This window comes from Desmodus rotundus, chromosome 11, assembly GCF_022682495.2.
Source record: "Desmodus rotundus isolate HL8 chromosome 11, HLdesRot8A.1, whole genome shotgun sequence".
NCBI classification, from domain to species: domain Eukaryota; kingdom Metazoa; phylum Chordata; class Mammalia; order Chiroptera; family Phyllostomidae; genus Desmodus; species Desmodus rotundus.
Window position 1 is genome coordinate 48,981,941 of NC_071397.1, and position 21,478 is coordinate 49,003,418.

Here is a 21,478-nt window from a genome sequence, read left to right on the forward strand (position 1 = left end):
CAGATTATCTGTGCCACATGCTTTTTTTTTTTTTTTTTTTTACTTTTTTCTTAAGATTTCATAAACAAGTACAGCCTCTTGCTTCCAACAGTTCAGGTAATTGCAAAAGTTCTATACTTGAGGTACAATTATTTGCCTGTTATTATGATGTATAACTTTCAATCTTGGCTAAATGGAAGAGCTGAATAAGGAAGCTACAACAGCCTTACCTGCACCAATCACACGCTCAATTTTAATACAGGAGGCATCTAGCTCCTTGGCGAATTGATGGACAGCTCTATTTGGGTCTTCATAGGTTTCAGGGTCAATGTAGGTTTTGGTGCCTGGAAATTTAACTGTAATGATGTAAGAAAGCATGACTGTGATGAAGCAAAGCACTTATCGTGCAGTCAGCCCAGGAGTTTCATTATGCAGAGTGCTCCTTGGAACAGGGAACTTGCTTCCACATCACCTGATTCACAGCACTTTTAACAGACTACTTCAGTCTGTTGGTGTATAGGTATTATCTGCAAGCTTCTATAGGTAACATGGGATCCAGCTCATAGGTTACTAACTGAATTGCTTCTCCAGTAAATCAACAAGAGACATCATCAAAATTCTCTGACATGACTTATCGGACCGGAGGTTTAATTAAATTCACTGCTATCACAGCATAGTTCAGGCCATATTGAAGTTTGTAATGGACTTGGAAACACATTTGTAAATCTGTAAGTCAGTCAATCAATCAAATACATACACTGAGAAAAGAAGACATGTCATATACAGGTAGCCTACTACACTGACAGCAATATTAAAAACATTTAGACATCTTACTTATTCTTTTGATTTATTTTTTAAAGACCAACCACCGTTGACATATACATAAAATTAATACAAGATATGAGGGTTGCTATCACAGACTCAGAGAGAAAGCTACTAAAAACACAGTTTCATCTTTATCTTACAGGGCAATAGAGGCCAGATGTACAAAGTCCAGAATAAAGTTAGAAAATTTACAATATTCCTAGGATCTGCTAACCATGTAGGACACAATTTGAAAGAGGAGTGGTTTATATAAACTTTCAATTATAAGGCTCCGGAGGGAGGCAGCAAATATGCCTCAGAAAAGGTAGTCAAGATTCAAACAACATAGAATCATAAAAGTTGCAAAAGTTAAAAATCTTCTTAAAATGCACCCAGAAGCATGCAGGTAACAGAAAATACTATGTTAACTTTAAATCAAATTCAATTACAATAATGTATTCCAATCAATCATTTGTTTAAAGACAAAGATAAGATAAATAAGCATATATTTGGTTATATTAATGCAATGAAAAGAATTACACTATATCCTCAAAAACACTTTATTGTTTTTTAACAAAGCCACTAAACAATCTTTTCATTAAATCTTACTATTTGGAGAACAATATATTTCTTTATGTATTACACTGAAACCTAACTGTGCTTATGTCATAACATTAACTTAAAATTATATTTTAGAAATAAACACGTAACAAACAAAAAGAAGCAGAATGTATAAAGGAAAATGGGATTTAAAAATCTTGATTTATTCTGCTGTAGTTGGTTGTTTATCCAAAATTGATTGTCTTAAACAATTATTGTTGCAGTTTATAAAACTGACAGATGCTCATTTGTTACTAAAGCTGAACATGAAAAAAAAACACAAGAAGAAAAGAGAGAGGGGATAGAAAGAGAAAAGAGAGAAGAAGGAGTGCAGGGAAGAGGGGGAAAGAGAAAAAGAGAGAAGGGAAGAAAACAATAGGTTAACCTCCTAGATTGGCAGGCAGGTGGAGAATGAGCCATCTTCTCTCTTTTTATTCTCTTTCTTTCATAGTTTTTTTTTTTTTCTGTTTGTTTTGTTTTTCAGGGAGCTAGAGTGGAGGTAACCTTCTGCATCTCAAATGGGGTTTTTGATGGTTCTTTATTCAAGCTGTCATAAAACATTTTGACAGGCCAGAGCAATTTTGGCGTAAAAACATGAAATACTGCCTGGCTTGGATTCGAAGACATTGTTAGAAGAAATGGTAGGAGGAAACAAAATGTAAATTGGAATTGCTTCACTAAACTCCTCCACTGTGTTTATATCTTTAAATGTAGCACTTGGGCCATAGAGAGTTGAGGGTGTCTGATACAAATGACTGGACATTCTATTAAATTCAGTGCTCTAAAAAGGTAGCGAAATGGTTGCTTTCATGTTTCTGTAAAAATCCAATCTGGTGTTTTAGCACCTAAGAAAATTGTTTGTATAGTAAAGGAATAACAGGACACCAACATGTGAACAGCCAGTGACCACAGTGCTGCACTTTACATTTTTTTAGATACAGTCACAAAATCCAATGAAATGCCTGGTCTCATCAAATGATAAAAGATATCCTGTAAAAAGGGTGATTCAAAACTATCACCCTTTACCATGGATTTACCAGAATAGGACATATTAAGTGCACTTTGTTTCATTATTCATTTAAAATGGATTTTTGAAATAAAAAAATGACATAATTTCTGAATATTCTAGTTTGTTGCTTATCTCAATTTAAGACTGAGCTCTTTTGTGTTTTAGTAGCTCATTTACATTTCTCATGAATGTTACATATCTTAAAACCACCATTGAAATGTTTGCTCTATAGATGAAAACTGTGTATTTATCAAGCTCATCTTGTCTATGTTAGCAAGTAAAACACACAGCTGTATTGTTTTCTAATTACAAACTGAATGTCAAATGTAAAAAAAGCAAATGGCATTAAAATATTAAAACTGAGTGATGACAAGCATAAGGCTATACAAGTTTTACAGAAGCCACATTTCAATTTAACTTCTGCAATAACCTGCAAGCTAAAACCAAATAAACTAAAATGTGTTTGATAATTCAGAAATGTCTCAGATGTACTCAGTAAAAGAAACAAAAGTGACATACTGATTAAGGCAATATTAAATGATTCTGCCATCAAATTATTCACATGTGGGCCGAGTCAGGGACTCCAGGAACTGTAGTCTGTTACTCTTCTATACACACATTAAAGTCGAGATAAAAATTTAGGCATTCAAGTTTGGATTCTCTTCTTCCCGTCTGTGGCAGTGTTAAAAATGATTCTCTCATGTCATCAGAGAGGCGAAAAAAAAGTAACTTGCATCTTTTTCTGTACGTCCTCTAACTAAAACCTGCCTGTGGCACACTCTCATCACGGAGGTGCCCTCGGCACAGCAAATCAATCACCGACGTGTTAGCCAGGGGAGGCACAAACTTGGGGAGCGTGTCAAATACTCCCAGAGCCGGGGAGGTGTCAGAATCACATCTGTTCGGTCAGAATCACAGGGAGATTTCGGTTTTATGAAGGTTGGACCGTCTACAATTGGGATACCCTCTTAAAGTAAAGAGAGATCACACCACAAAATTGCTAGCGCCTCACCAGGTCCTTAACAGGGGTCTGTGAAAGTGAGAGGCCCTGAAGCACAGACTTTGCAATTAAGCCACCTCAGGTCAAACCGTTTACTTTGATTTGCAGTATCCCCAATAACCTCCCTGCCTTCAGTGGCTGGAATTCTAAAGAGTTTTATAATCAATTTAGATATGATTATCTAGAGCCACCTTTATTTTGAAAACTAAAGTCATGGTAATTGCTGATGCAACAAATAAAAACACATTAAAGAAATTCAGGAATAGTAATAATAACATTTACAATTTTTCTTTTTGAACAACACATTTTCTTGATTGATACTTATGTAAACTTTTAATTTTACAATGGATACACAATATCTTCTTAGATACTGACATCATGATTTAATAAATAACACAAAAATAGCTATAATTCCTATGCCATTTAAGAAATTTATATATGAAAAGTTCTAGTAAAGATTATTGCTATGAAGAAAAATAATAAGTAAAATTGTTCTTAATAGTTTCAAGGATTATAATAACTAATATCATTTGATTTTTAGTTTTTTACTTTGGCTCTCTCTCTCTTTTTTTTTTTTTTGCTTTCCATCCACATTGAACAAGAATAAGAGTAATACAGATGGACATTTATTTTCTTTTGTTCTCTAAGCCCTCTTCCAAATATGATTTCTAAAATGAACATTTAAGGATCAGGTAACCCAAATCCAAGGGACAACATTGGAGGATTACATCTTATTTTTATACCTTTGATGTTCGGTAAAAGCATCTATCAGGGATAGACAATGTTTAGCAGCTGAAGAGAGAGATGTTCCTTAGCCTTTCAAGGTAGCATCACTCACTGGGTGGGAAATCCTTCTAATCTGATATGAATTCCTTAGCTAGAACGTGGGCCATGCAAAATTTAATGGGTCATTACTAGAAGAGTAGGAAACCTCTGTTCAAAGTTTGCAAAAGGAAAAATTGTGACATTAAAGCAGCTGAATATCCTGTAGTTATATTAAAATTTCTTGTGAGGTTACATTTCAGAATATATTTTATTTTATTTTTTTAATTCACATTCTATGACTTTCATTCTTGTGAAATGCTTTAAAGCAATAAATTTAACTTATTGTATAATTTCAAGCATGATGCACTAGGAATTTTTGTCATGCCAATATTAACAACCACATTTCTGTATTAACTGGGATATATAAAAGTAAAGAAAAACCAAACACTTACAATGAAAGTAAAGCTCTTCATCTCCTTCTTGGTCAGCTTTGCTATAACCACAGTGCCTGAAAAAAATAATCAAATTTGTGACAAGCGCAATCAATAATCTCACCTTATATATTTAAAGTTATATAAAATATAACTTAAGTATTTTACAACATGCTAGTTAGATCTATAAATGAAAGATAAAAACTTCCTGTCTTTAGGTATAAACTTAATAATAATACATCAATTCATATGATTTCAAAAAGGCATAGAATATAAAATATTCCTGTAAGACAATGGAGAAGGAACATATTTTGTAGCTTTAGACTTATCAGTGAGTGAATATTAGCTTATGCCTTTTTTTCTGGAAAACAACAGATTTTAAATGGTTTCCACAAACACTAACTAAAAGAATTAATTTACCCAATCGAAATTGCAATACTCATCCTCTTAAACTAAAGGCAATGATTAAACTCAATGTGTATTTTGACCTTGAGAGAATAAAAACTTACTGATTTGTAAAGTTTCTTATCAGACGAGGAATGTTTACATATACTATTCCAATGTACTAACAATAAATAATGGGTAACATAATTCTGAAAAATGTTATTTTAGAGGTTAAAAGAAGTTTGCATTCTACCTTCTTCCTATGATGAAGCCAAAGACCATGAACACCAGAATGATGGTCCCCGCGACCGCCACCACTGCAATGATGATGACGGGGTTCTGCTCGCTGGACACGGCTGTGGCTGCAAAGAGGGCAGAGGCTCAGAAACACTGCCGGCCACGCAGAACTGGAGGGGTGCACAAAGTCTTACCAACAAGAGACATCTCTGCTATCGAATTCAGCTCTGATTTTAAAGAAATGCATTATATTGTAACAGTATAAATTTAAATATTTATTTTTGCATGTTAAAGAAGTGGTAAGGACAATGCTTTCATCTATTTTATATCCCTCAGCTATAAGAGAAGTGAGCCCATAAAATGCCTTGTTGAATGCCTATCTCCTGCTTATTTATTGGAAACTTAGTTATGAATCAGAAATAGTGATCTTTGATCTACAATTGCTGTTAAATCTTTTCTTAGCAAGGTATGTGATCCCTCTATGGCTGTTTTTCTGGTGTATAATAAAGCAACCAAAATACATACTCTGCATTTTTCAAAGCACCTTAAGTGCTTTATATTTCATGTTATCAATATAAAATGAAAATCATCATGTGATCATATTAAATCATCATGAATTTACAATGCACCACAATTGAGAAAGGAGAGCAACATTACTTTTATTAATTTGAAAAAGTATGCAATACACACATGAGAGTTTATAGAAGACGTTTATGCAAGAGGAAACTTTCTCCAATTCTTTAAAAACATTTCAGCATTATCTAATTGTAGACACTTCCTGCCTTCTATGCTCATGAAGGCAGGCCCGCTGGCCTTTCTGAGAGTCTCTTTGGGAAGAGTATATGTTTGCAAGTCCTTTACAGCAGCCTGATTCCAATTCTTCATCACATTACACGGCCTTCATTCCCACTTCCGTTTTTCCAAATTAGTGAAGGTTTACTTATAATGTAATTTGCAATTGTGATATTTTCCTGACTATATTCTAATGCCAGTATAGTCTTCATAAAATAATCAAAGCAATATAAAACAATAAAAATGTATAGTGCAATAAAAGAATCAGTTGCAAATATCATATATAATGTCAAACTAATATTTGCTTATTTCTGAAACAATCACTGGCTATAATCTTTAATGTATAGCAGGATGGAAAATGCTAGTGCTTCTTTCTGGTGACAAGGGACTGGGTCTCCAGAGCAGTAAGTGACAGGTGGGCAGAGTTATGTGTTGCCACAATAGGCAGCATAACATTTTTTTCCCTTTAGTTTATCTATGTCTTCCCCCATTTGATAACTCATCTCTTAACTTTGTATACCTATGCTAACTCTTTTACACCATAGGACAGCTTTTACACTGAAAAACAGTATAAATAGCTCTGGTGTAATAGTTTCTGAACAAAGGAGCCCAATTCAGCACCTGCTGATTACTCCCCAAGGGAACTAAATGAAGGGTGGTGGGGAAAGAAAACTTTTAACCTTTATTTATGATTTATAGCTTATTATCATTCAACAAGAAAAGATGACTTCAACTACTTTTATTTTTTGGCGTTGGTTGTTTATTGTTTTTATCTGTGTTTTTATGGATATTAAGAAAGGAAAAAGAATGGAGTAATCTGTTCATGAGCAAGGAAAAATTATATACATATGTGTTGAACTTATTTCCATTCAATGGATATTTTTCATGGGTTTAATCCTTTGCATGTCTTAGGTTCGGTTTTCCAGTAGCTTCAGAAACAGAGCTCCAGTGAGAAAGCTAACCCAGGTAAGTGATGAAATAGAATTTGGGAATATTTATTTCTACTGTTATTTATATAAATATGTATGTATTATATATATTATATATATGTTGCACTTTAATCTTTCCATAGTCAACATTTATGGTTAATATTTTCATGTATTTCATGGGTAATAAAAATTAAAACTTACTTATAAGTGCCATAATGAACACCCCATGGTTTAAAAATTGTAAAAACAGTAGTTGACATTGGAGAGAAGGGGCTTTTAGGATGACGTGCAATTAAACAATTGGTTTAGCTTCTCTCATCCAACCGTGCTCAACGGGCTTCTTTTTGGTGGCTTCTTCCCTTTCGCCCTTCCCCCAGCACAGTGAGTGGCTACTTCTGACACTCGGAGAGCGCCGCCGGCCATGCACTCCACCAGCTCCTACCTGCATGGCCAGCATTTGTGCACAAGTCTGCCTTTCACTAACCTTTAAATTCAAAGTATCAACTATTTCATGTGTCTGTGCATCTCTAATTCTTAACACAGTTCCTTGTGCTAAATCAGTGTTTCTCAAAGGTGCTCTGGGGAACTTTGAGGATCCCTCAAGAGCTCTCCAGGGATCTGCAAGATCAAAACTATTTTCATATGACATGATGTTATTTGAGTTTTTCATTCACATATGCTCACAAGTGCATAGAGTTGTCCAGAAGTTATATGACATGGGATGATGTCATCACACTGAGAGCCAATGAAATACGTACTTATGTGTTTTAAACAATTCTTAGTTTTAATTTCTGATGGGGTGAATATTGATAGATATAGTCCAAGTAATCAAAGCCTCTTTGGGGATTCTCAATATTTTTAATAGCCTAGAAGGGTTCCTGACACCCAAAAGTTTGAAATGGCTGCACCAAACAATAAAAACTGAAGTCGAGATGGTGTGCTGGGCACTGTATTGGCACTTCGTGTACATTAATTCAGGGGTCCCCACCCCTGGGCTTTGGATGGTGCTGGTTGTAGCCTGTTAGGGACTGCAGCATTTGCTAATTAACTGAATCCTCAGACTGCCCTGTGAGTTAGGTACAGACAGCAGTTCATCCTAAGTCCCACAACCGGACATGGCACTGATTGACACTGATCATCTGTTCTAAATTGATGTCTGCGAGGCACTCATTCTTTGCTTCTTTATTCAGTGCCTTCTATGTGTCAAGCACTGGAGCAGGTACTGGCAAGCCAATAGTAAGAAAAAGGAGCTATGATCATTCTTTCATCAATTTACATTCCAGGGGAAGAGAATATTCTTAGGCTAAAAATCCCCACATTTTTTCTAGTGAAAAAAATCAATTTCTAACATTTATTTCATGTGATCATCCAGGTTTCACTACTTCATTTTATCCTCCTTGAGTCTTATTTACTTCATTTTAAATAATGAACATAATATGTATGAATCTCCACACATAATAAACAATAGTTTAGAAAGTTTTCAAACCTATTTGGAAAATATTCTGGGACCAATTTTGAAATCTATTTTGAAAATATATTCAAACATATTATGAAAATATTTTAGAAGTTTGAAACCTAAAGTTTTAACTGATAAAAAAATGTGTCAGAAAATGTGAGATAACTACTTGATGTTTTTAATTTAAGTTTAAATTATTCATTAGAATGCAAAAAACATCATTTGAAGTGTATTCTTGTTTACGAATCACAAACATCATGAAATCAATCTAAGTTAAAGGCTACAAGAACACATTTAACGCTATACCGCTCAAATGTTTAAATGTTGAAATCTTGTGTAAACAATAAAAATAAAAATAAATTCTTCAATGTTTTGGGGGCCATTGAACTTATTCTCATTTCAAGACTCTTTTTAAACTCCATTTAACAATAATGAAGAATAATTGCATTAATTTTATAACACTAAATTATGTGACTTTTTAAAATTGATGTTTTTGTGCCTGTAATTTTAACCTCAACTAGCTGAAGAACAACTAGCATTGGTGTTCAAGCTGTTTGGAACTTGCGTTCTGACAATAAATGAGGACATGAACCCAAGATAGCTCTGCTTAATTGCAGTACACTGTAGACACACGTACTACTGTTGTTCTTATGTGGCATTATAAAACAGGCAAATGTAAAGGGCATTCAATATATTGGTGCCATTTTATTTTTAAGCTGAGTGGTAGATATAGAGATATTCATTTAGATACACTTAAATTTCATATGAACTTTCAATATATTCTTTAGTATGCTTGAAATTGTTCACAAAAAGTGAAAAAGAAATTACTAAGATAAAGATACATGCAAGTTCTAAGATCTTCTTGAACTCAGTTTTTGAACTCACTGCTAAAAGACAAGACACTTGAATTAACACATATTCTTACATTTTATCTTCCTCTGGCCCGCCCAGGTGTACATCCTGGCTTTACTTGGTTTCTATGAAGGAGCAGTTTTGACTGACAGAAGCACAACATATTCATTTGGGGGTCTACGAAACCAGCCTGTGTCAACACACAACTGAACAAGCCCCGCTTCTGTTCTGAATTTGTCTTTTTCAAATAAACCCCGTATGTATTAAAGAGACTAATGTAAATCACGAGTTTCTAACATTGCAAAATGAAACAGCACATTTCATATTATTATTCTAGATAGCCTCCACAAAATACATATATAGGCATATATATTCACCTTTAAAGGTAAAAATTATCTTGAACAAAATCTTCATCCCTGATTTTTAAAAAAAATGCCAGAGTTATAGAGAGTAAAAGTCCAAATCAAAGGTGGTAATTACCTTCAAACATTTTACCTGTAGCTTCCTCTAGTGTAGCAACATCAAGCCTGGGACTGTAATTTCCATAGCCAGCAGCAGTAAAAGCCCGAATCTGGAAAACGTACACTGTCCCTGGCTTCAGGTTATTAATGGAGGCTGAAGTGGACTTGGTCTTTACTGTTGAGTAGGTACGTTCCCTTTGATCCTACCAACAATAAATACAGAGTATATTTAATTGTGATTGCAACCAGGCAGTTTGACAGCCAGTTTTTGCAATTCATTTCAATTTTCTGCATTGTTATTATAAAGGCTACATTGTATACTCTGTGGAATATTGTAGCATTGAGTTGTTTCTTGGAAAACATAAAATGTAAATGTGAACACATGTTTTTCTTCTATAAATTTCAAAGAGACATAATTTTGTTAACACATGTATGATATTTTGAGCTTTTGCTTTGTTGGTGGAGGGCATAGTGGTAAGAACTACTGCTTAAGAAAATCCAATGTCCTCATGACCAAGACATGGTTACACCTGTAAAATTGGTGTGTTAGTAAAGCTCACTTCATAATATAGTTCTTCTAATATTTTTAGTGAGTGTTATTCAGCAAGTAAAAAAAAAACATGCTAAAATGAAGAAAGCTGTTAAATAAAGAAATTTAGCTAACACCACTACCATAGTACAGCGATTTTCAACCCGTGCTGCAAGAATTTTTAAAACATACAATACCTGACTATGTAGTCAGGGGCATTGATCTGTTTTCCCTTAGACTGTCAAATAAGAAATGACAGCGGCCAACACAATAGCCATCGGATGTGAATGCCCTGTCTTGAACTATAAGTACATAGTCATATAATAGAGTTGCGTCTTATTGGTCAGGTAGCATGATAAGATTGTGTCTATTGGTAAATTCTTGCTAAGAGAAATCCTTATACACAAGGAAAGGCACCTGATTTAAAAAAAAAAGTCACATTGGTACAAAAAAGGGTAGATAATTAATAACATTATTTTTTGTAAGTCAGCAATCAAAATTATACCTATTTGTTGTCAGATCAGCAAAAACCATATTTTTAGTGTGCTGAGAATTTTAATACTTAGCTTATGTGTGCCATGAAATGAAAAAGGTTGCAAATCACTGCCATGGTGACATTATCAATTGTTTTCATTATAAACTGCATTTCTAACAGAATAAAACCGTTCTTACAATATACATTTAAAAAAAATATTTTAGCCATGGCCGGGCAGCTCAGTTGGTTAGAGCGTTGTCCCAATACGCCAAGGTTCAGTCGCTGGCCAGGCCACATACAAAAATCCACCAAGGAAGGCATAAATAAGTGGAACAACAAACTGATCTTTCTCTCCCTCTTTCTCTGAAATCAATCAATCAATACTTTTTAAAAATAAATATTTTATGCCAAAAGTATCAATATAATATCAAAGTATTATATGACTTATGGTGTGACAATATTTTAAACAATATTTCTTAGTTCAATTTCCTTATTTTTCAGATATGTAAACTGAGGCTCAGAGAGTTTAAAAATGTTTATCATATTATATATCTTAGAATAAAAAAAACATTTAAAAATTCAAGAATATAAAACTCCTTCATAACCATAGTCAAATAAATAAAAATTTAAAGCCTAATTGGTATGCTTCTAACATTCTATTTATGAAAAAAATAATAACTACTCATCCAAATATACAATTTTAGACAGTTTTAAATTTCTTCTATAATAAATTCCTGTGTTCAACTGTGACTGTCAATAAAACTACTCAGTGAGATCTGAAAATGCTAGTCTGGTGTGATTTGTCTTTAGTCTGGCATTCACAAAAGTGTAAATAAATTTATATCTAACCTGGATTTAGTGAAACTGATTTGTGATTGTACTCATTATATTCATTCATAAGATAATTATATTATAGTACATGTTTATCTCAAAAAAAACCCTAGGCGTAGCTGATATTAGATGACAATAACACATACGTGGATCACAAGCTTACACACATTACAGTTCAATATAGTTACTCTCTCAATGATTGCCCAGTTTGTAAGTTCAGTGAGCGTAAATACATGTTGCTTCTATCATGCAAAGTAGAAAAGTATTTGAATGGATTTATTCCAGACTACGGAACTGCAAAATATTTTGTTCCATTATGAGACTTCACTCTCATGTACTGTGTAACTTACCTTTTAAAAATGTATTTTATTGTTTTTGAAATCAATGAAATTTCAGAAGGGACTACAACTGTTAGAAGCTCATTGGAAAACAGACATAAAACCAACATTAAAAACAAGCATTCTCTCAGAAATGCAGTTGATGGGATAAAAAATATGTTCCCTGGTACAAAATGAGATATTTAAAATGTAACTTTGGCAATGGAAGTCACAAATTTGTAATGGGAAAAATTAGCCAAAATATTGTAAACTTAATCCAAACATTGCAACTAATCTTAAACTCTCTGTTTCTCCTCAAAGGGAAAAACATCTCTTGTCAATGCACTATGTGCGCGTTATTTACTCAGTCAAGTCGCTCAGCCCCAAGATCTCCCAAAGCTTGACACTCCTATTTTGAAGTGCTGTTTAAATGGTTAAAACAGTTATATGTATATTACAGCACTTCAGCTAACTCATTTAAGTCCATAATAGGCACACCTATTATTACCATCACTACTAGTAATCGCAATAGAGTCCATGTTTCAAAGCTTGAACCAGGTCTTTCTGTGAGGAACAGCTTACATAATAATTAGTGACCAGGATGCACCAGACTGCCACTCTCCAGACGGGTCAGGAAAAAAAAACGCATGTATATGCTCAGATACATCACTGTTTATTAAAGCTCAGCCATTATGGAGACTGAAGGGGCAGCACTTGGGTTTTAGCAGCGCCATTTTTCATGGGGAGCAGTGTAAAGAGGTGGTGTTGCACATGACTAGCACCACGTACATGAACTCTCTTTCAGGAGGAGTTTAAAGGAGTGGAAGAAAATCGTTCAATTCTGAAGTTTAGAGACTACTGCAAAGTTATTGCAGAAAATACAACTATATTTTCAAATTACAAAATCATTTGAGGCCACCATCTCTATCACTAAAACCACAGAAATAAAATAAATCATTAAAAGCCCAGACAGACATCCTAAAAGAAACATGTTCCACAAACACATCAAGCCGTGTGGCTTCTGAGCTACTAAACATCCTCCATCGAATTATTAAGATTTCAAAGACAGAATAAATCAATACTCTACTAGTGGAATATTTTCATGTGTGTAATTTAATATACAGAATTATTATAATAATGAACCAGAGATTCAGGGAGATAGTTATCAAAATTGGTTAAAATTAACTATGAATTTTGAAGTACCACCAAATAGTTGGCATAATGACCAACTCTAGGGTACCGAGACATAGGATGACATGAGACACACTGCACACCCCATGCGTTTCCTGGTTTTCGCACTTACTTTCTCGTAATACTTGATTTCATATTCGGTGATGACTCCATTGGGATGCTCTGGCTCCTGCCAGGAAAGCTCGACACTCCGCTGTAGCACTCTCTCCTTCATTACTCCACTCACTTGCGAGGGAGCTGTTTGGACAAGATGTGTCAATAAACAATGAGAAAATTCACTGGATGCCTCAAATCAAATGTCACAACTGATCAGTCCCATGCTGTGCCAGTTTCATTAAGGTAAAAGAAAGCACCTTTTCATAGCTCACAATTCAGAAGCTAATGAATATTCATACAGGACCTTATTACTGTTCATAAACCTTAATAGGAATTTAAATTAAAGTGCAAACAGCAGAAGATAGCATTGTTCAAGTTAGTGAAAAATGGAAATGATGGGGCTGAGAATGACAATTAAGCAAATGAATGCTAATTAAGGCTAAAAAATATGATTTCAGATTAATCTCCATTGATAAACTAAGTCCAAATATTTATTTCACATACAACAGCAATACACTTTAAAAATAATTTGATTTCATGCAAGTAAAAGTATATGAAATGGCTACTTTAATCTTCAATTAAAGGGATCACACTTCTCACGAATGTTTTCATGTTTCACATGTGTGTATTCCCAAGCATTCCAGTTAACCTTGAGAAAAAAAAAAATTATACTCCACTATGTCAAGGGCAAGAAAATGCTAAAGCTGCTGCTATTTAAATATATGTGTAAAAAACACATACATACCCCTGCATATGTAATTTATACTTATGTAACCAAGGCTTCAAGCTCTGAGAGAAGCAGCTCAAACTATACTTTTGCTTTCTCTTTCTATATAGATAATAATATGCTTAGCGTTCTTTCATTCTAATTAGTGGCATATACTCCGTTTGGTAGCTAAGGCTGTGGAATGCCGCAAACTAATTTGCTCTGTCTAATTTGCTTAGTGATGATTAACTAGTTGTCTGCTCTGTCTAAATGAGTGGCTGCACGGGCTTGGCTGAATTTCAGGGGGGTCATTATGTTCCATGTATCATGCTCTATCTCATTTTGTAAAATATTTTCAGGCTGTTAATTTAATTTTCAGATGTCCAAATTTGTTAATAATCCTGCTGACAGAAAAGCAATTATATGGGGCCAAAGCTGTTTAAGCAAGATTCTGATGTTTATCCCTCTGGCTTTATTTTGTTTCCTCTACTTTTTAATATTTTCTTGTATCACCGTCTAGAAAAGAAAACATTTTTCACTTTCTGGCTTGGCAGTTGTAAAAGAAGGACATGGAAGATGCATGACTCCCATTTCCTCTCAGATCGCTAACAAAAGTGTAACTAGGGAAGATTAAGTGGAACAACTTTTGCTTTTGGGGGGATGCAGCTTAAGTACACAACACACTGTTTACAGAATAAATGTGTTTCTGATATGCTTCCGATGATTTTTACCACAATTTTCAAAACCTGAACATATACAGTGAAGAAGAACTGGTTTCTAAAGTGATGGGGCTCTCCACCCTGACAGAACATGCTTAGCAGGTCTCAGCCACTGTGAGACCTTCACAAGGCTGCTCTTCTAGCCATACCCTTGGCAAACAAATCCCCCAAATCATGAGGCGAGATGCCACTTAGAAAGTAATCTGTCATAGTCTAATTTATTAAAATCATCCAGAAAAATCTGTATTTTAACTTCAATTAGTAAAAAAGAGAATGCAGCACAGGTAAGATTACAGTAATAGTCAACACATGTGATTTCCTCATTTACCTTCTGATATGTTACAGCAAGATCTAACTAAGTATAGATGGGACCTGATTTCTGCAGTTACACCCTAAAATTATATTCATTGTTTCATCCTGAAAGAAAAGCTTTTACCAATAAAATTATAGTAATTGGGGGGTGGGGGAAAAAGATACCTAAAATATTTTTCAAATAGTATTTTAAAATTCATGTCTCATCACTAATAGTGCAGTGTGCTGTTTTTATCCCTCTTTTGCACTAGGAACCATATCCGTAAGTGACTACACTTCTGCTTTTCTGTATATTTCCTGTTTTTAAAATGTATCCCTTGCTGATACTGTAGCAAGTCACACATTTAAGAGGATCAGAGACAGAAGTACTAGCACATGGCCCTTGAGAACAGATAAACTGTATGATAGGAAAAATCTTTCCCTGTCTTATGACCTTCAAATATAATATTTTGGTACAGGAAAACTGATAGTATTTTCCCTTGAGTTTTAATATCTCAGACACAAAGGATATATAACTCAAAAGATGTATCAGCTAGTCAGACTCTAATTTTATTTGCAGATAAAATTATATGTACAAGTAAAATTGAAGTTACATAAAATATTCTAATCTTAAAACTCAATAATTTCTATGGTTAATATATATGATCTACTACATTAATTACATTGTTACAAGTTCACTAAGAATATACTCATCCTTAGACCAATATATTCAATTTATTGTATCTGAAGTTCATTTTTGAAAAGAATATGTACACGATTAAATTCTATACATAATTAACAACCAATTAGGTGCTCTGACATTTAAATTGTAATTTCTACAATTATCAAAGTGAAATAAAATATATTATAACTGGAATTGATGTGAAGTTAATAGGCGGTAACCAACAATAATAAATTCCCTAATTTGAAAAAGTAGGAAAACCAGTACTTCACGTAGAGAGGCTTTAAATATGAATTTTTATTATGGTTTCTAACAAATGATTAACGGATTCGTTCCTCACCTAAGTTTCTAGAAATATTCAGATACAAAAATTAATTTCAACTGAAGAAACAAATGGAAGATGTTTTCCGTTCAAGATCTTAATGACTTTTTTAGGGACATATCTGGAGTCTGTACAAATGACAGTAAATGATGACCTCAGGAAATTCAGAAAATGTGTTCTGTGGCTCAAAAGGATAAATTTCAACAGTATAAAAACAAAGTTTGAAACATTGATGGTACAGGAAAGCAGAAATCTAATAACAGGAGGCAGGTAAATTTGTAGGCTAGGTGTCTTAGTGTGAGCCTTTGAATTAAAAAATAAACATGTGTGCAAATATTTAAAAAAAAGAAAAACCCAGTGGGTAAACAAATGTAGAGAAGCCAAACAATGGACTGCTTGCTACTTAGCAATAAAATGAGCAAACTACTGGTATATGCTACAAAATAGATAAACCTCAAAAGTGTTGGTAAGTGAAAGGAGCCAGGCTGTGAAACTGCATACTGCAAGATTTAACGTGTATGAACTGCTCAGAAACGACAGAAAGGAAATCTCCAGTCCTGTGGTTTGGAGAGGAGTAATGGAATTTGATATTGCTAGCAGGCGCGAGAGAACTTTCTAATGACTAAAATGTTCTAAAATGGCATTTTAGATTGTGGTGATGGTAGCACAGCATAATAAATTTACAGAAAATGCACTGATTTGTACAGTTACAACATGTACATTTATGACATGTACATTATACCTCCTTAAAGTTGTTAAAATAATGATAAAAAGAGCTACCCCCACCCCCCAAAATAATCACTAAGAATGGTGGGTTTATGTTAAGACATGAACCAATCAACATTTTACAGATTTTGAGCTTTAGGTAGTCATGTGTGGCTTTTGATCTTAATTTGTAATTAAAATCCAAATACAAAAGATACATTTAAATTTTAAGATGAAATATATTCATAAATACTCAATTTTCTCCTGAAAATGTTAAGTTTACCTTTACATACGGAAAAATGTCCTACCACAAAGTTGGGATAAAACACAATTTTAAAACATAGTGTAGTAGGCGAATGGCCCTCCAAAGATGTCCATAGTCTAATCTCTGGAATTCGTGAGTGTGCAACAGTATATGGCAAAATGGACACTGCAGCTGTAATTATGGTTATAGATCCTATAATAAAGCTACCCTAGATTTCCCCCAGGGGGTCCAATCTAATCACATCGGCCAGCGTGACAGGTGCTGCAGAAGAAGCCAGAGAGGTGACGCATGAGAGGGTATCAGCCTGTCAGAGGGCACCACATGGGAAACACAAGAAGATATGGAGACAGCCTTTAGGATCACAGACTGGTCCAGGGTGACAGAGGCAGGAAAATGGAGACCGCAATTCTACAAGTGAAAGAACCTAAATTCTGACAACAATACGAATGAGCTCGGAAGTAGGCATTCCCCAGTCTGCAGATAAGTGCCCAGCCCAGCTGACAATCTGACTTTACCCAGTGAGGCTGTTCTTAGGGTTTGCAGCTGAGAGCCAGCAGAGAGCAAAAATCTCTGCTGTGCCAGATTTTTGCCCAGCAGAATTGGGAGATAATAAAGAGGTGTTGTTTTTAAGTTTTGGCAGTAATTTTTATGGTAGCAATAGAAAACCAATACATATAGATAATAAAGCAAAAAAAAAGTAGATCTACTGGTCTATTTATGAAGTCTATGAAAAAAAGTTAACAATAGGCCATTTTGATAATGTAATATGTGAAAATTCATGTTGAAATAACATGAAGTCAAATTTTTTTTTATCTTAACACTCAAAACACAATGTCTTATAGGAAAGTAATTTTCATTATACATTTAAAAAACTTTTTTTTGTGCTTCACACACAAAAACACTTCAGTGTAGCTCATGATATTGATTTTGGATTTAAAAAGTAATTTATAGGATGGGGAGAAAATGCAGACCACTGTAATTGAATAACAATAAAAATTAAAAAAAATAAAAAGTAATTTATACTAGTCATCATTGTTACTACACTATAACTGTCATTGAATTTCAACAAAGAATGGTGAGTGGAAACATCATATTTGCATTTCTAAACAATTCAATGAAATAAGATGGGTCAACAGGCATGAACGGACCTTTTACCATGCATTTAAAATCGTTACATCTATTGACATTTGTTAGGTTTCCATTAAATAGTGAATAAATTCAAAATGGGAAAACGAACAAATCTGTAAAACAATCCAATGCAAATCTGACGATAGCAGAATAGTAGTCTTTCGTGAACACTTCTGTTTCTCTACAGCATGGAATTCATGTTCGGCAATCCTTTGAAATCATAAATATGTACACTATTAGAAGCGTAGTATTTTATAACACACAACTTTTAGTTTGTTTACTCTTCCCCACAGGTGTTTCATTTTTGCACTACAGAAAAAAACATATAAAAACACATATAAATTTATTACAGTAACAAAACACTAGGCCATAAGCACACAGTTGAGTATCACATAACATATCAATTCCATTTTTGTGGTGTGTAGGAATATGTAGAAAATTCTAATATGTGATTTCACTAAACTTTAATTTCCTGACTGTAAATAAAGAGGTTAGAATAATATTATAAGCAATAAGTAGAAAATATTATCTAAGAAAAAGAAGCACTAGAACTAAGGTCAATTGAGCCCATAGCAATTATGAGCAATCAATTTGTAATAGATGTCTGTCAAATTATTTTTTGGTGGAAGAGAAGCATGATTTGTAGCTAAAACAAACAAAATGTCATTCTATAATAAGGAATTGGAGAAAACTCAGTGGGAATTTGATTTATCTTTTTCAAAATAAAATTGTTATTTGCATTGCTATCTATTTAATATACCAATTAGCATTATTTTTATTTGCAATGAAAAATACAGTACATAATAAGTAAGATATATCACAGAATGGATTTCTAAATGTATTTAAGCACAATAACTGAAAAGACAACTTAAATAAGAGTAAAACTAACAGCTGGAACTTCTTTGAAAAAATGAATGTGATGTTGAACTAACAAAGCAGAAAAAAAATTCCAGTCAAGTATAATTTTAATTTATTTTATCTTCTAAAATATTTTAATTTATTTTTATAGACAGAGAGGGAGGGAGAAAGAGAGGGAGTGAAACATCAATGTGTGGTTGCCTCTTGTGTACCCCCTACTGGGTACCTGGCTTGCTTTGACTGGGAATCGAACCAACGACCTTTTGGTTTGCAGGCCCGAAATCAATCCACTGAGCCACACCAGTCAGGGCTCAAGTACAATTTTAAATAAAGTCCATAAGTTTTCAGTAGGGTAATAAAACATAATGGAAACAACAAAAGTCACTGTTCTACTGTTTGATTAAGAAACGCTTTGTTCTTTAGAGCAATAGTTACAACATAACCTGACAATACTTATCTCTGAGAATAAGGTTTTCTTCTCTGTTGTTATCAGATGATTGGTAACCAATTGTTTGGATATTTAATGAATTGCTACAAGAATTAGCACTTCCTGGCAAAATCTCTTGATAAAATACTTTAAGGTCAAAGAGGTGAGGGTTGTGGAGAAAGCTACTATGGCCATTGGTCATTCTAAACATATACTGGCCTGCTGCTAATCTCACTTTAAGTGTATTTTAAAAATTTATTTACTGATTTTGAGAAAGGGAGTAAGGAGGAAAGAGAGAAACATCGACCTTATTCCTCATTCCTGTACTTGATTTACAAGAATCAGTTGATTCTTGTAAGCGCCCCAACCGAGGATCCAACCAGCAAGCGTGTTGCATTGGGACAACCTTTCTGACTAAAATATTAATTGATGAGGGGTTAATTTGTAACTCCTGGTACATTTGTATTTTCATAGAATTACCATGTAATTGTAACTGTCAGTGTAAATAAAATAACATAAAATAATATTTTGTAAACAATAGTTATGAGTTACTGGCCAATGAGGAGCTAGAAACTTGGGTTAAATGAGCACCTACATCAGTAAGCACTTTATTGTTCCTGCTCAGCTGACTTTTTTTTTCTTCTTAGAAAACTTTTCTGGATGGACAAAAAGCATTTCTTTCTCTTTGCAGACTCCTTGATATTATTTCTGGTGTAAGCTACTTAACATATACTAGCAGTTTCAGTGGCAATGTCTTTTAAAAATAGTCTAGCATTAATCTAAGTACCCTTCCCGGTTACATTAAAATGCTTAGGGGGTAATGTCACGATAACAACATTTTATTGATTTCTGATGAAAGCTTCATTTGCTTATAAGTTCAAAATATAATTTTTCATGAGGATAGTAAAAGTATAAACAAAGAATTGTAAGAGCTGCAAATATGATGAGGCCACAGTTTCCACTTTCAAGGAGACTTTAATGTAGAAAATAAGTTAGAAGGTAAATGTACTCAGTTTGAATGCACAATTAAAGTTTACAGCATACATGAAATATGAACCAAGTGTAGCAAAATCTTGGGAGGCCATAAAGAGCCAAACACACAAAAAACATTCCCTGTAACTCAGTGTTTGACTGGTATAACTATATATTTAAACTAATTATCAGGAATGTTGATATCATGTCTATAACATGTAAGAGACTGCTTAACATCAATCAATAGTAACAGAGCCAGATTGATCCCATGATTTTCTCTCTAGTGGCCTCTGCCAATAAGTTACAACTCACTGGGTCATTTTCCCTCTGCTTCAGCTAATACAGAATTACTTTTTCAATCACAATTTATATTCAATATCATTCTGTATTAGTTTCAGATGTACAGCATAGTGGCCAGAAAATCATGCACTTTCCAGAGCGGCTCACCCAATATTTCAAACACCCACACGACCCAACACATAGTTATTATGATAGTGCTGACCATATTCCCCAGGCTGTAGTCTCTATCTCTGTGACTACACCCTAACTACCAATTGTTACTTCTTAATCCCTCCACTCTTTTCACCCAGTTCCCAAACCCCTTCCCCTCTGTCAACTGAGTCTGTTTTCTGTATCTAAAGTCTGTTTCTATCTCATTTGTTAGTTTTTTTTGTTCTTTAGAGTTCACATATATGTGAAATCATATGGTATTTGTCTGTGTTTGTCTTATTTCACTTAGCATAATACCCTCTAGAACTATCCATCCTGCTGCAAAAGGTAAGACTTCATTCTTTTGTTATGGCTGAGTAGTATTGCCTTGTTAAATGTACCACAGTTTTTTTTATCTACTCACCAATCGATGGGCACTTGGGTTGCTTCCATTATCTTGCCTATTGTAAATAACACTACAAAGAACATAGGTGGGCATATATTCTTTTGAATTAATGTTTTGGGTTTCTTCAGATAAATACCCAGAAGTGGAATTATTGGGTCATAAGGCAATTCCACATTTTAATTTTTTGAGGAATCTCCACACTGTTTTCCATAGTGGCTGTACCAGTCTGCATGCCCACCAATAGTGCACAAGTTTTCCCTGTTATCCACATCTTTGCCAATACTTGTTTGTTGAGTTATTGATGATAGCCATTTTGACAGGTGTGAGGTGAAATCACATCATGGTTTTGATTTAATACAGGTTTTTTCCTAAAAACCTATTTCCCTTGCTGACAGTGCTATACAATATAGCAGTTAATTATTTTATAGTT

At 34.0% G+C, this 21,478-nt stretch overlaps 1 protein-coding gene across 6 annotated transcripts in view; it reads right to left on the reverse strand.

The window, feature by feature from the left end:
* EPHA7 (EPH receptor A7) overlaps positions 1–21,478 on the reverse strand; it is a 169,010-nt gene that overhangs the window by 17,508 nt on the left and 130,024 nt on the right. For 2 of the 6 annotated variants that reach the window (XM_045188599.3, XM_024551728.4), the window contains exons 6-10: positions 13,155–13,279; positions 9,719–9,902; positions 5,226–5,334; positions 4,610–4,665; positions 210–335 (exon numbers count right to left, since the gene is read on the reverse strand). In XM_045188599.3, the coding sequence (XP_045044534.1) occupies positions 210–335; positions 4,610–4,665; positions 5,226–5,334; positions 9,719–9,902; positions 13,155–13,279 (600 nt within the window). Of the gene's footprint in view, positions 1–209; positions 336–760; positions 1,644–4,609; positions 4,666–5,225; positions 5,335–9,718; positions 9,903–13,154; positions 13,280–21,478 lie in introns of those variants that run through there. The other 4 variants (XM_045188598.3, XM_045188600.3, XM_045188597.3 and 1 more) reach the window with 4 other exon arrangements.